The sequence below is a fragment of the Lithobates pipiens genome, unplaced genomic scaffold (genome assembly GCF_037356315.1).
Source record: "Lithobates pipiens isolate NorthernLeopardFrog02 unplaced genomic scaffold, aLitPip1_a1.2 Scaffold_30, whole genome shotgun sequence".
Lineage (NCBI taxonomy): Eukaryota > Metazoa > Chordata > Amphibia > Anura > Ranidae > Lithobates > Lithobates pipiens.
Window position 1 is genome coordinate 70,808,066 of NW_027507791.1, and position 14,920 is coordinate 70,822,985.

Here is a 14,920-nt window from a genome sequence, read left to right on the forward strand (position 1 = left end):
ATCAGATTTTTTGACAAATTTGTCCGACCGTGTGTATGCAACAGTTTCGGACAAGATCCGATGGACAAAATCCGAAGGATTTGGTTGTCGGAATCTCCGACCATGTGTACAAGGGCTAAGACTCACTTGCACAGTTCAGAGATGGAACAGTGGATTTTTTTTTCTAATTTAAAGGCCTTTAAATTAAGGTGCAAAGGTGTGTGTAAGGGGACACTGATAGAAGGTGACACACTGGGGGGGCTCTGCCATAAGTTAGGACTCTGTGGACTGTGATATATAGGGAGAATGTTAGGACTATGATGTAAGGTAGGGCTGATGTGAGCCTGGCGTTCATCCTGACTGTACTTGTTGTTTTGTATGTTACTTACTCCTGGCATGGCGGCCACCTGTAAGCCTAGGGGCCCCATAATCTTCTATTGCCCGGGGGCCCCATGAGTTGTCAGTCCGCCCCTGTCTGCCACACAATCTAAAAAAAAGCTCACTGGCTAAATAACTGGAAGAACTTCCTCTGCCCAGCCCAAAGAATGAGGTTCCTGGGGGAATTTTTGGATACACAGAAAAATTCAATAGAACATCCACGAAAGTTAAAGGTGCTTGGGAAGTGAAGTCTGGTTCTTCTTAATGTTCCATTCAAAATTGACAATTGGTCAATTATATTAGACCCCAGCCAGAAAGGTTGGAGGACACATTTTAAAAGCGCAGGCTGCTCAAGGTCATGGGATGTTCAGCTTACAAGTCATAGTATTGAATGCTCTCTAACTCACAGCAGCATTCAAAGACCTTCTGGCATTCATTTTTTTTTTTTTTTTTTAAGAGGGACCAGAGTTGTACTGTGCCTAGACAGCAGTGAGATGGTAGAATTCTGGTTGAGGCAGCTCTGGTGTCTAGCTCTCCTACAGTGGAGCATTAAGTTACCACTACCTCTGCCAACAGATCTGTTCTCTCATGGCCAGTTTTGTCATCCAGCCCCAGGAGACTACATTTGATGGCATTGAAGTTGAGACAGAGGCTAGCAAGTCAAGGGTGCTCAGTGCGCATAGTGGCTACCTTGTGTCAAGCCTTAGGAGGTCTCCATGAATAAGACATACCAGAGAATATGGGTAACATTAGCATATTTAACAGAGCAAAAGCATGGACTCCTTGATCACCAAAACCAGCCAAAGTTCCAGAGTTCTTACAACTGGAGCTGGACAAGAGACTAGGTTCAAATGCATTTAAAGTTCAGCCTCCTCCACACTTACAAGGAGGCCTTGAACCTTTTAGTGATGCAATTGTTTTAAGGTTTGCATGATGTTATAGACCTGCCAGGAAACCATTGTTCCCTAAATGTGACTTGCCTAGGGTCCTCAGCTCTACCAAGGCCTCATCTGTCCTACAGAATTGGCTGCACTTTAACCCTGAAGACCACATTTCTGCTTGCTAAAACCTTTGTGAAAAGGGTGTCAGAGCTGCAGGCTTTGTACTCGAGAAACTTCACCCAACATTCTACCCAAACAGAATAGTCCTAAAACTCCCAGACTACTTTTATCCATAAGGGGTTTTTCTCCTTGCACGTTAATCAGGAAGTCAAATTTACCATCTTTCTTGGTGACACGAGAGAAGCACATCCCCTAAACTTGGTCAAACGCTAATGGCCTGTTTGGCAGCCCCCTTTTCATTCAGAAAAGCCGAATTCTGTGCTTAGTCCCAACAGGGTTAGTCAGAATAGCATACAATCGCTTCCTAGATTTTTTTTTTTTAAATGGTCTTAACAGTCTATGCTTCACAAGACCTTCCTATTCATGAAGGCTTAAAAGCACATTCAACCAGGTCAGCAACGGCTCTGTGGATAGCAGTGTTGAGTGTCTCCTGTGGCCATTTGCAAGTTAGCAATATGGTCCTCCCAGACCACCCTTAGGTGAACCTGGCTCAGCTCACTGCAGTAAAATTTGTTGTGCTACACTGACCATTATGAATATTTTCTTGCACCCTCCCATATGGCAAATTCGTTTCCATTGTATGCTGCCATAACATTCCAGGAAACCGTAAAATTGTATACTCCTCTTACATCATTTTCCTTTCCTGGTAGCATACAGATTCCCACCCAAATGGTGATAGTTAGAGAATGCTGCCTGAAATGAAGACCAACAGTTTGTTTTATTCAGCTGTATGTACACAACAATTTATAACATCCAAGTGGAAAAAACACCAACATGTCAGAAAATGTATAACAAAAAAAAAAATTAAAAAACAGAATGACGAAGTTGGAAAAAGGATTATCCCTTGTCAGTATTTTGTTATACCACATTTTGCTTTAAATTACAGCCTTTGGGCTGTTCGGATATGTCTCTACTAACTTTGGCCACTCTTTACAGAGCTGCTCAGGTTCAGTTAAATTTGATGGTGATGATTTGTGGACTGCAGTCTTCCAAGTCATTCCACATATTTAATGGGGTTTAAGTCTGGACTCTGACTAGGCCATGCAAGGACAATCATTTTTAGCCTTCAACCACTGTGTGGTCATTTTTGCTGTGTGCTTTGGGTCATTGTCACATTGGAAAGCAAACCTTCTCATGTTCTCTCAGGTTTTCTGCAAGAATTTGACAGTATTTTGCCCCATCCACTTTTCCTTCTATTCTGACAAGTGCTCCAGTGAAGCACCCACATAACAGGAGAATACCACCTCTATGGTTTACTGTAGGAATGCTTTTATGTGGATGGTGAGCTGTATTGAATTGCCACCAGACATAGCATTTCTTATAGAGGCAAAATAATCCAATTTTACTCTCATCTGACTAAAACCCCTTTTTCCACACGGCCTCAGAATCTTCAAGGTGCATTTTTGGAAAAGCTCATCCTGACTTCACGTGTCTCTCCGAAACCCCATACAAGCCACATTTGTGATAGTCATATGCACACAATACCACTACCAAGAAAACTACAGCAACTCTGAAGCAGTTACAGGAATTTGACAGACCAACCAGTTTCCTCCTGGCTCCTTCATCCAGTTTTTATAGAGACATCCTGAATCAGGGAGTCTGTATTCGTAGCAAATACCTTCCATTTCTTAATAGACTTCACTGCTTCTAGACATTGATAAAGCCCATAAAGATTTTTTTTTTTGTATCTATCTCCTGACTTGTAGATGGGCACAACTTTATCCTGGAGACCTTTTGACAGCCTTGCCACCCCATAGTTAGTTTGCTTCAGTTGCACTACCCTTGACTGAATTGCTCCAGAAACACTTTACTAGCTAATCAAAATGACCACAGCTAAAAAAGTCAAATGGCCTTGTGTGCACCATATAGAAAGTGACCAACTACACCTGATTGAATTTACAAGTATTTTTTAGGAGGGGGTGGGCCTTTTTCCTCAGCGATTCGGTTTTTGAATTATTATTTTTTTATGACGACATTGTGGTGTTCTTTCACTTGGATGTTAGAAGTGAAATACAGCCGGATAAAGCAAAAACTGTGTCCATCTTAATTTCAGGCGGCAAAGCAACAAAATGCAATTTTAAAAAGGAGGACGATTCCTTTCTATGTCCACTTTATAGTGACAGAGGCGATACAGGGTGTCTTGTGTCAAAGCACTTTACTGCTTGTTAAGAATTTGTAAATATTTGTGTGTGCAACCATAATCTACAGTTTATCTTTAAAGTGGAACTTTAGTTAAAATTAGGTGCTGATCACTTCATACTGGTCCCCGCTGAAGGCATTTGTATTGAAACGACCTGCGCAGAGGGTACCATGGGGGGGGGGGCTGGAGAAATGAAATGCAAACAAAACTTTGACAAGCAGTTTACTGTAGTTATACTTAGCTTATCTATAACACAAGCATATGTGCATTAAATACAACTATACTTTATAACTGTATCAGACTTGTTTTACTAATTTACAATTTGGCTTTGCAGTCTCCTAAATTTAAAGCCTCTGCATATGAATAGTCAAAACATTCAACCTAAACAATTAGCTTATCAGAAACATGTAACATAACAGTAATGTGATAAAACAGCATCCAAAAATGACTCTTAAAAACAGTTTTGATCTTAAAAATATAAAAATACATAAAAAAAAGTGGATATCTTCTGGTTTGCACAGGCAGGCATAGGGTTCTCAATCCTTCACAAAATGTTAACTTTCCATCGGTGAGAAGACCATTAAATCAGACACTGCAGTCATGGATTCAGACTTCAAGGGGGTACGCATTATCTGCAATTAGACATACAAGTTAGCAGTTGGTACAAAGAATAAAACAGGGTATGGTCTAATGAGAATGAACATGTCCCTAAAATAAGTTGTGAAAAAGCTATACATAATATACACTTCACACCAGTGTTGCATGTTAAGAAACCCTTTACTAAAGGAACATTTTGGAAGAAAATTGCTGATCTTCTGAAAATGCCAGTCACTTGGCTATCCCCATCACCTGGATCCTGACTGAATTGAAACAAGCATGCAAATCAGAACCCCTCTACATACTTTTCTGTATCAGAAGGGAGCCAGGAAGGTCTTATTTTCAAAAGACTGGTGGTTCACATCCATTATGCAAGATTTTTTTCTTTTTTTAAAGCAAGGGGCAAGTACTGTATGTAATACAGTACAGGTTTGCTGCATGCAGGATGTGGTATCTTTACAGCGCCAAGTCCTGCTGCCTTGGCTCTGCTCTCAATGGAGGACTCACCATGCATTTTAAAAAAGGCACCTTTGCTCACAGCCAAGAATCCATTTATGCATAGTTCTAAACAAATAAATACACAAAAGGTCAGTAACTATAGCTACCATCTCAGTCAGACTGATAAAGTGACATCAGTAACTAGATTACTGCACTTGCACACAATCATTGTCTGGCAGTTTCAATGTAAAACTATAGATCTGTACTCTGAACTAGTATTTACCGCTGCTGATTTGTTTGTTTTTAAATGACCAAAAAGTTTCTCTTTAATACAATATGGTATTGTAGTAATGCAGCCTGTACAAACTACTTCAGTTTTCTGCTTAAAAGGGGTAAACTAAGAAAAGGCAAATACTGCCAACATTGTACTTTCATGAAGTGTGTAAGCTGTTCCTGTACTGTTGCCTAGCTTAAGGATATGGCAGAACGTTGCCTTTGCTTGTACAATAAAAATATTGTCTGACAGTTTGCCTACATTTTAAATGAGCACACTGTCTGAATTTTAGAGAACTTATAAGTTACACTAGAAGCCGCTGAATATTTTTGCAGCTGGTATCTACAGGCTATGGTCTGCGATTGCCTCTGCAAGTACAAACCTTATGTTCCCTGTCTTGGTATATTTCAGTTAGTGTGTGTATTCAGATATACTGGGACAGAGGATTTTACTTTAAATTTGATAAAATAATCCTCAATACTAAAAGCAGAAGCCACTTCAAGCCTTCCTCTACTAAAATAGAAATTAAACATTTCATGTACACTAGAGTAGGTTAAAGTAGTAATGGTTACAATGAGGAAAAAGCCACACAAAATTTTAAATAGAAACTTTTAATATTGCATAGGAAAAAAATGGTGCAATATATATTATATATATAAAAAACAAAAACACACAAATAGATCGGATTCCAGTCTCTGATATGGAGGTGGAAGGGTGGGGAGTGGGCACAGACTGTAGTGTGTAGATTGCATTTTCTCAAGTAGATAAAGATTGTAGGGAAAGGGATTTACTTATCTACCATATTTGAAGTACTGCTTTCAAGGAAGTCTAGTGGATTGTCAGATTTCTTGAAGTCTGGGGGGAAAAAATAAAAAAAAATAAAAAAAAACATGGTTAAAAACCAAGGAAAAAAAAATGAATAAATAAAGTCACACACCTACCCCTGCACTCCCGGTGGGCAAACCTAATCCAGTATGCCTTGCAGTAAAGTTGTGAATAACTACTAATTGTACATGTACATAATACTTTTAACAAACTAAAGGAGGAAATGCACACAATATTAAAAAGGCATGCATCTGCATGCTGATACATGAAGGTGCAACCATGTGAATGGTGAGTGGATTGAAAGTTCTGGGGGATGAACCCCCTAAAAATTAATCTCTAAAAAAAAAAGTATTTTTTTTTATCAAACAAAATGTTTTCATTAAGCATCGAAGGTACATGTGCATACATGGTTCAGAACAAAGCACATGTGAACTACCAATTCCACCAAATCTAGTATCAGCATGTTATATCTAACCATCTGGAGACAGAGTGGTATTAGCCCACTCTCAGTAGTGCACATATAGATAATAAATTTTCCTCATACATTGGAATAGTAAAAACAGTGGTAAACATTGAATCAATCCTCAGAACAATCGGTCATAGACCAGGTCTAGTGGGGCTAGTCCTGGAACATCTAACCATTAAGATCAGTTTGTCAAATGTGCCGATATATGATCTTTTCCAAGCGAATAAGGTCACCCATTTGGGTGATCCACTCCTTTAGTGTGGGGGGGGTTCCGTGGATTTCCAGCGTCTCAGTATTAACTTCCGAGCCTAGAATAGGGCCCTCTCTACAGCCTGTCTGGGGAGTTTCCTCCAAGGGTAGTGCATCTAGTATACCCAACATAAATACCTTAGGGTCACACCCATTCTTCCTGGTACCTGTAACGAGTACCCGGAATAATTGTGTTGCATGTATACAATGACAAAGTATATTTATATCCTGGCCTTGAAGACCCTATTAAAAACTATCTGGGACCTACGTCCAGTACCTGTGGAGCTTTGGGCATCTCCAAAGTAGATTTACGCAGGCTGGATTCACACCTATGCAGTTTTTCTGCTTATGCAGATTTGCACTACAGTCCATTTAACATTATTTCCTATGGAACACGTTCTGTAGTGTGTGTCCAGGATGGCAATGGGAGCATATGCGTTTGAGCTCCCTGAGGAGCTGATAATTCTGTAATTTCTCTGGGGTGCAGACTCATCCTCCTGCCTACCAACTACTCTCCGCTGCTGGGGGGGGGGGGGGGGGGCCCACCATGAACTGCCTGAGAGGGGGAAAAAAAAAAAAAAAAAAAAAAAAAAGAGCAGACAAACTCCCGGGGGAGGGCGGCGGGCCTCGCGGACTAGGCCGAGGCCTTGCGTAATAAATCCTGCCCGCAGCCTTGCGGGTGGTCGGCGCGGATGGTGTCTGAGGGCTGCGGCCTTTCCCTACTCCTCCTCCTTCCTACTGCCCTCCAGTGTGCCCGCAGGAGAAACCGCCCGGCTGCATCCCTAAAAACAGCAGCGGTAGAGGGCATCCTGATCTAGGCCGAAGCCGGGGGCTTGCCTGAAAATCATGCCCGCGGCTTTGCGGGGTCGGCGCGGACCGAGTCTAGAGCCCTGGGGACTGCAGGAGACGGCTTCTCCCCACTCCTACCACCCTCTATTGCTCCTGTGGGAGAATCTGGCTGGCTTGGACCCCGGAAGCAGCAGTGGTATGGGGCCTTGGCCGAGCCCATGTCCTTGTCTGATCTACCCTGCCCACGGTCTCGCAGGGCCATCGCGGAGCTCTCCTGGGTGCCCACAAAGGACTGGCTGAAGGTCTCCCTCTGCCCCCCCTGCTATTGCCCTCCCTGGGTTATGCAAAGGAGGAAGAATTGGCCTCGATCCAGAAAGAGGGCTCAGAAACCCGGCACTCTGGACCGGACCTCAGCTGTGGCCTCACCTACACATCCTTCCAGCATGGAAGAACAGATTGAGGACCTGGATAAACTGCCTGCTGCTGCGGCAGATTTCAAGGCGGTTCTACAAGCCATAACTACCCTGAACGGTAAGGTGGACCATATTCAAGCCAGTGTGGAGTTTATTAGGAAAGACTGATATCTTTCGTGGCAGAATGACTGAGGTAGAGCAGAGGGTTTCTCAAGCTGAGGATACAGTACAAGAACATGGAGCTGACCTGCACACGCTCAAAACTAGGGTGAAGACGCTCTATATCCGCACAGAAAATCGCAACAGGAGTAACAATTTACGTATCCTGGGTCTTCCTGAAGGGGCTGAGGGCACAAGCCCTAAGGGGTCTTTGCTGAACGGCTATAACTACTCCCTTCAGCACGCGTCTCCCCATTTTTTACTGTGGAAAGGGCTCACGGCACCAGGGGGCCTCAGAGAGCAGCACCCCGCACTTTATCTTCAAACTCCTTCACTTCCAGGACAGAGATATTGTGATGAGAGGGGCCAGAACCCAGGGTGAACTCAGCTTCGAAAAACACGAAACTTCTGATCTTCCCGGACTACTTACTGGAAACCCAGAAGCAGCAGAAATCCTTTGACGCTGTGAGAGCGAGGCTTCGATCCCGTCATATAAAGTACAGCATGCTTTTCCCGGCTAGACTGAAGGTTGAGGATGGGGAGTCCGTTCGGTTCTTTCCCTCTCCAGGAGGCCTCCGGATGGATCGACACTCCTGGCTGACTGAGTACCCTGTTGAATTGCCCGCTTGAGTGGGCTATTGTTGCTTGCTGCATTTCTCCCTAGCAACTTTTTTCACTCATTACTCTGGGTCCTCTTACTCCCTTCCCTGCCTCCTTCCAGCTCCCTTCTTCCCTGCCTTGAACCCAGGCCTCCGTCAAGGTGACAGTATATATTTGCCCACTACGATCCCTGGGTGGGTTTGTTTTGTTATGTTTGGTTTTACAATTGTTCTACAAGCAATGTTAATGTATGTCGCTGGATGTCTGAGATACCATGTCTTGACCCGCACAGTGGTTTGGACCTTGCATCTGATCTTGAGCAGTGGGCCACAGATTCAAAATGTACCCTTAGACAACTATGGCTGATTGTACTATTCTCTCATGGAACACTAGGGGCTTGAAATTCCTCTGTGAAGAGGTCACTGGTGTTTCAATTTATCAAATCCTAGGCGGCCCTGGGTGGGACACCAATACCACTCCACATATACTAACTACTCTAGGGGAGTAAGTATCCTTGTCCATAAATTCCCAGCCCTTTAAGCTGCTGGCCTTAGAGCTAGACCCCGAGGTACGATTTGTTATACTTCACGCCATGGTAGATAGACTAGAGTTAGTGGTAGTAGGACTATATCTGCACCCCCCCGGCTTCCACAAGGTTACTAAAATAAATAATTTCCAAAATTGCTCTATACGCCAGTGCTAGTGATACTGGGAGATTTTAAACTGGCCCCTGATCCTGGGATGGACAGACTCGCACCAGGTGCGGGCTCATCCCTAGAGTTGCTTGTCTGGGCGGAAGCATCTAATCTTACTGATGTCTGGAGATGGCGCAATCCCCTCGGAGGGCCTACACATGCCACTCAGGAACTGGACTGCTCGATATCTGACTACATCTTGGGATGCATTTAAGGCTTTTACTAGAGGAAGCTTGCAGTCATATATACGCAAGATCCGTAGGGACCTAGGGGAGGAGACTCAAAAGGCTGAGAGGAAAGTGGCAGCATTAGGAGGAGGAATACTCAGAGTCAGGGACTCAAAGGGCATACTCTAATTTGCAGGCAGCATTGAGGGATGTTCTCCTGTTGCAAACATCAGCCACCAAAAATAAAATTTTGTACACCATCGCAAAGAATCTTTGAACATAGAGAAAAGACTAGTAGTAGGTTGGCATGGTTGGCAAGGGAAGGTTCCTGCCCCGTGATGATCTCCCACATATTCCACTCGGATGGCACGACTGACAGATCCCTCCTCCATCAACGACAGATTTGCTTCATTCTATCGAGACCTCTATGGCTCTCGAATGAGGTGCACAGACGAAGAGCTAACGACATACCTCGATGGGGTGGAACTCCCCTGCCTGACGTCCATGTTTAGGGAAGCTTTAGATGGCCCCATTCATCTGGAGGAATTACAGAAAGCAGCAGCTTCCTTACAAAATGGCAAAACGCCGGGCCCTGATAGGATACCCGCCAAATTCTTTAAAACCTATACAGAAGAAATACTGCCGCCATTTAAGTCAGTACTGAAAAAAGCCATGGAGGGGGGAGCTACTGCCCCCGACAATGGCTGAGGCAGTTATAGTGATCATTCTTAAGCCTCCCGAACAGTGCTCCTCGTACTGCCGATGTCCCTCCTCAATGTGGATGCCAAGCTGGTGGCCAAGGTGCTGGCGGGCCGACTTAACACTAATTACGGCGCTGGTCCACGTGGACCAGTCCGAATTTATGCCAGGCAGAGGGACAGATATAAACATCCGACATCTCCTGACACATCTCTCCAGAGCGGGGGGAGGCAGCCTGAAGGTAGTCGCTTCTCTAGATGCTGAGAAAGCCTTTGACTCGGTTGAGTGGCGCTACCTCTGGGCGGTCCTTCGCAGGTTCGGATTTGGTCCACACTATCAGCTGGGTGCAAATGCTGTACCACAATCCCATGGCCCACATACGAATAAATAACACTCTGTCCCTGCCGTTTACCATCTAGAGGTACTAGACAGGGATGCTCACTATCCCCTGGATTATTTGCGTTAGCCATGGAACCCATGGCGGCTCACATTCGGTCCACCACCTCGGTGAAGGGAATCCAAGTTGGCGCAATAACAGATAAAATATCCTTATATGCAGATGATATCCTACTCTCTTTCTTCAAGACATCTCCTCCCTCCTGCCGGCGCTCCAAATAGATGAATTTTGCTCATTCTCGGGCATCAAAGTTAATTGGGGGAAATAATCTCACTAAACGCGTCGGACCATCACCCACCAACAGGTACCCCCCCCCCCCCTAAGCTGGGCATCAGAGTTCAAATACCTGGGGGTAAGGATTGGGACTCAGTTATCCTCGTATTACGAGTTGAGCCTTCAACAGTTACTAAAAAAACTTCTCACAGAAGTGTGTAGACTGGAGGACCCTTTCCTTATCACCAGTAGGTAGGGTTAACCTAATGAAAATGGTCTATCTCCCCAAATTCTTATACCCATTTCGAAATACCCCTTTAATCCCCCCAGCCTCGTTCTTTGCCAAAGTAAAAAGCATAATTTCTTACCTTTGTCTGGAACGTTAGACCCCCACGACTGGCCATTGCCACTCTTCAGTTGCCCGTCACCCAGGGTGGCCTATCCCTGCCTGGCTTTCAGATCTACTTCTGGGAGGCCGTCCAGGTGACTGCAAGATGGTGGTTTTCCCCAACCACAAGACAATCCGGCAGTGACCCTGGAGGCAGCCCTAAATGGGTTCATACTCCTCCCTAAGCAACGTGGTGTTAAGAGGGTCGAGATCACACCCTGGCATTACGGACCTGATGCGCACAACCATTAATATATGGAATAAGGCCAGGGCACGTTTTAGTTCCCCTGAAACGTTCTCTCCTCACATCCCTCTTTGGGGCAATCCCAATCTACCACATATGCATACAGTTCCGGACCCACAAATTTGGGCAAAGAAGGGTATTGTTAAGTTGAAACATATAGTCAAGGGGGGGGGGTCAGCTGAGGACCTTCTCTGATCTTAAAAGCGACTACTCCCTGCTGGGATGGATGTTCCGATAATATCAACTTAGACATGCGTATAGAAAGCAATTCCCAGTGCAGCTCATACTGAGGTCAGACTCTAGAGGGGCTACTTACTGCCAAGACCATAGATAAACCCGTCTCCTCCCTTTACTTCCACTTATCTGTAGCTCCAGTGAAGAAGATGAGAAAAACCTTGGTAAAGTGGAAACTAGACATCCCAGATCTGTCAGAAGAGGAATGGGATGTGTATCCTCTGTCACCAATATGATCTCGGCAAGAGACCGATTCCTGCAGGTTAAGTTCCTCCACAGAGCCTATTACACTCCTAAATGACTGACAATAATGAACCTTAACAATCCGGTGGCCTGCCCCAGATGTGACCAATACTCTGCCCCGTTCTTTCATATGATATGGTCATGTCCCTGTCTGGGGGACTACTGGTCAGAGATAGCTGATACCCTTGGTCGAGCTACCTCCCTGGAGTTAGAAGTGGACCCCAAAATGCTGCTGCTAAATGCTTTTGGTTCCAGAAGAAGGGGCAAATATACTAGACTGTTTCTGAGTTATGCTACCTTTTATGCCCGTAGAGAGATATTCCTGCACTGGAAGGATGCTGCACCTCCCAGGGTGTCCTCATTGCGCCTGACACAGAACTCAGTGTTGCCAATGTAAAAGCTCACTTACACCAATCACAACTGCCTGGGCAAATTTGATAAAATTTGGTCTGGATGGATAGATGCCTGGGGCGCAGAACTGGCAGACAATCATTAAAACCTCGCTGCTGGTCCTGCCCCCCTCCCCCCGAAAATAAAAAACAAGGCCTCATTGCTGGGCTCCTTTGCTTGTCTAATTGTCTGAACTGAGTGAACTTGGTACACTATATGGAAGTCCCTCCTTTGTTCCCACCCCGCCCGGCCTCCCCCTCCCTTTTCTCCTCCTCATACCCTGCTGTCCCCCTCCCCCCTAGGACCTCCTTATCTAGTCCTGCTGAGCGCTACCTCCTCCGACCTATATCCTCATGTACTATAGCTCAACAGCCTGATGCACCTTCTACCTGCCCTAATGTACAGCTTATTTGACCCGTGACAATTTATATGATATACTCCTGTGAACAACTGTGTATATGCATCGCTTGTACTGTAAAGATCGAATAAACATTTCTTCTTGTTAAAAAAAAAAAAACGCATAGGTATGAATCCAGCCTAAATCTCCATGTACCGTGTTGCATCCAGTATCTGATCTTACCCCAATAGAGGCCAATCTGGCAGGTGTATAATGTGCTCTTAGCCGAATGGACAGCTGTGAAACACTGAGCCACATTCAGGGAGCACCGGGTGAACTGCCTGTAGGGCCTCCTCCCACTGCTCTTCCTCGAAAGCGCCCACATCCCATTCCCAGGGCGACCCCACTTTAAGAGGGGCATCACCAATGCTCCCTCTGAGCATTGGTGTTGCGTTTAATTGCTTGAATCTCTCTAATAAAGATTTCTTTGAGAATCGCCTTAAAGGCTTCCCAAGTAATATTAATATTTACCTCCTTGGTATGGCTGCGCCAAAAGTCTAGATTTGTATCACAAACTCATGTGAGATGGAGCCAGAAAGCGTTTAACTTCCAAGGAGCTCTAGCCAGTTCAGATGGCATGAGTACGTCCAACTATACCACTAGTGGGGAATGGTCTGACACTTCAGGGGGCCATAACGTTCTGCCGCATATGAATATATATGTATACGTGACAGCGAAGAGTGACTCTTAGAAATACATGAAAACTCTTTTGTCCCAGGGTGTTTTGATCTCCACAGATCCTGCCATCCTACCTCATCTATAATGGGTGTGCGATTGTTCCCACTTCCCCTTATAATAGGTGGATGTTTATCTAAAATAGGGTCTGCAATTAAAGTCCCCTAGAACATACAATGGTACCTCTGGGAATTTAATTTGAAAACTCCAATAGCGCTCCGAGGATCTGATTGTCGTAAGGTGGAGGTATACACACAAATGCCAGAATACATGTAAGAGTATATAGCTGACACAAAAAAAAATAAAAAAAAATGTGTGTGTGTGTATACACATATATACACACACACACACACACACACACACACACACACACCTACCTCACCATCAATCACTGAATCAACCTCCTTGTAGTCCAGGGAACCATGAACCAGTACACTCACACCTCTGGAGAATGAGGTGCAAGTGGAGTGGTATGCCCCACCCATATGAAACCCAGGCAAGTCACTGATTCAGCAGTAAGGTGCGTTTCCTATAAGGAACAAATGGCAGGCAAGTATTTTCGTAACAAAAAAGACACCATGGTGCGCTTTAAGTGGTCATTTAGTCCAACATTCCATGAAATTATTGATACCACCGTTATCTTAAAAGTGTATTTATGGCCATTTTAGAGTAATGAGGGAAGCATCTTTTCCCTGGAAATTCAAAAAACAGAGTTACCTATAGTCCTGGCCATGTGCGAGGCGTAGAAGTTATGTTGGTGTGTTCATAGCAATACCTAATAGGTTAATGTTGCACAGCATCACTTTATATGATGGGGTATTCAGTCTTCCTTCGCTATTGGTCTCTGTACTTGTCTGAGGGTGTTCTCATTGGCATTCAGCCACGCTGAAGCATCATTCTCAAAGTGGGCTTGCCCCCCAGAGGTGATGCGAAGCTCCACTGGGTATAGCATGGCGTATGAGGCTGGGTAAAAATATTCTTGTACCATTAAACTTGATGTTTCTGCGCTCCGTTGCCAACCATAGGATAATTCCTCTGTCTCTGTAGTTTAGCAACCTTGCTAGCATCGGGTGTGGGAGGTGGCCAGGAGGTAGTGGTCTGGTAGGGACTCTGTTGGCCATTTCCACCGCATAAAGAGTAACTGCCTCTTTGCCAAATGTATCCGTGAGCCATTGCTTCACAAATTTAATGGGATTGCGGCCCTCTGTCTTCACAGGATGCCCTACGATCTGCACATTATTGCGCCTCAAACGGTTTTCAAAATCTTCGGTGCGTAGGTCTGTGGCTTAGCTACACGAGTAGTAGCTTGAGATTCTCCAATCATGGTTGGCAGCTTGTCCTCCATGTCACTGATCCTGCTCTCAGCTGCTGTTCGCTCTTTTATCTTTTGAATACCTTGCCTGACCAGGGTGACCTCTTTCAAGCTTTCAAAGCGGGCTTGCAGGTTATTAACAGAAGCTGTGTATTTTTAGTTTCCAAAGTTGGCTGCTTACCCTCCTCCTCAGTCTTCTGGCTCTTCTATCTCTTCTGTGTGAACATCTGTCTGCATCAGCATGGCCGCTGCGCCCCGCCCCAGCTCACTGTCCTCCATGCCTGTATCACATTGCTCTGTATCTGCGACTGGGTCAGGCTGATTAAGTTGTTCAGACTTTCCTGTCATTGCATTGCATAGTAGCGCATATCTTTTTTGAGGGGGGGGGGGGGGGGGTCTCCAGTCCCGTCCTTTAGGTCTTTAAGGTGTTTACTCAACACCTCAGATGTGTCTCCCCCACGGGACCTTCTGTGCCGAGGACGGAGCACTGCCATGTTG

At 44.9% G+C, this 14,920-nt stretch overlaps 1 protein-coding gene across 1 annotated transcript in view; it reads right to left on the minus strand.

Annotated features, from left to right (window-relative positions):
• Window positions 1-3,763: 3,763 nt before the first annotated feature.
• DLGAP5 (DLG associated protein 5) overlaps window positions 3,764-14,920 on the minus strand; it is an 81,979-nt gene continuing 70,822 nt past the window's right edge. Inside the window, exons 19-20 of the mRNA XM_077464411.1 lie at window positions 5,667-5,722; window positions 3,764-4,190 (exon numbers count right to left, since the gene is read on the minus strand). Of these exons, the coding sequence (XP_077320537.1) occupies window positions 4,113-4,190; window positions 5,667-5,722 (134 nt within the window). The 3' untranslated portion in view covers window positions 3,764-4,112. The remainder of the gene's footprint in view (window positions 4,191-5,666; window positions 5,723-14,920) is intronic.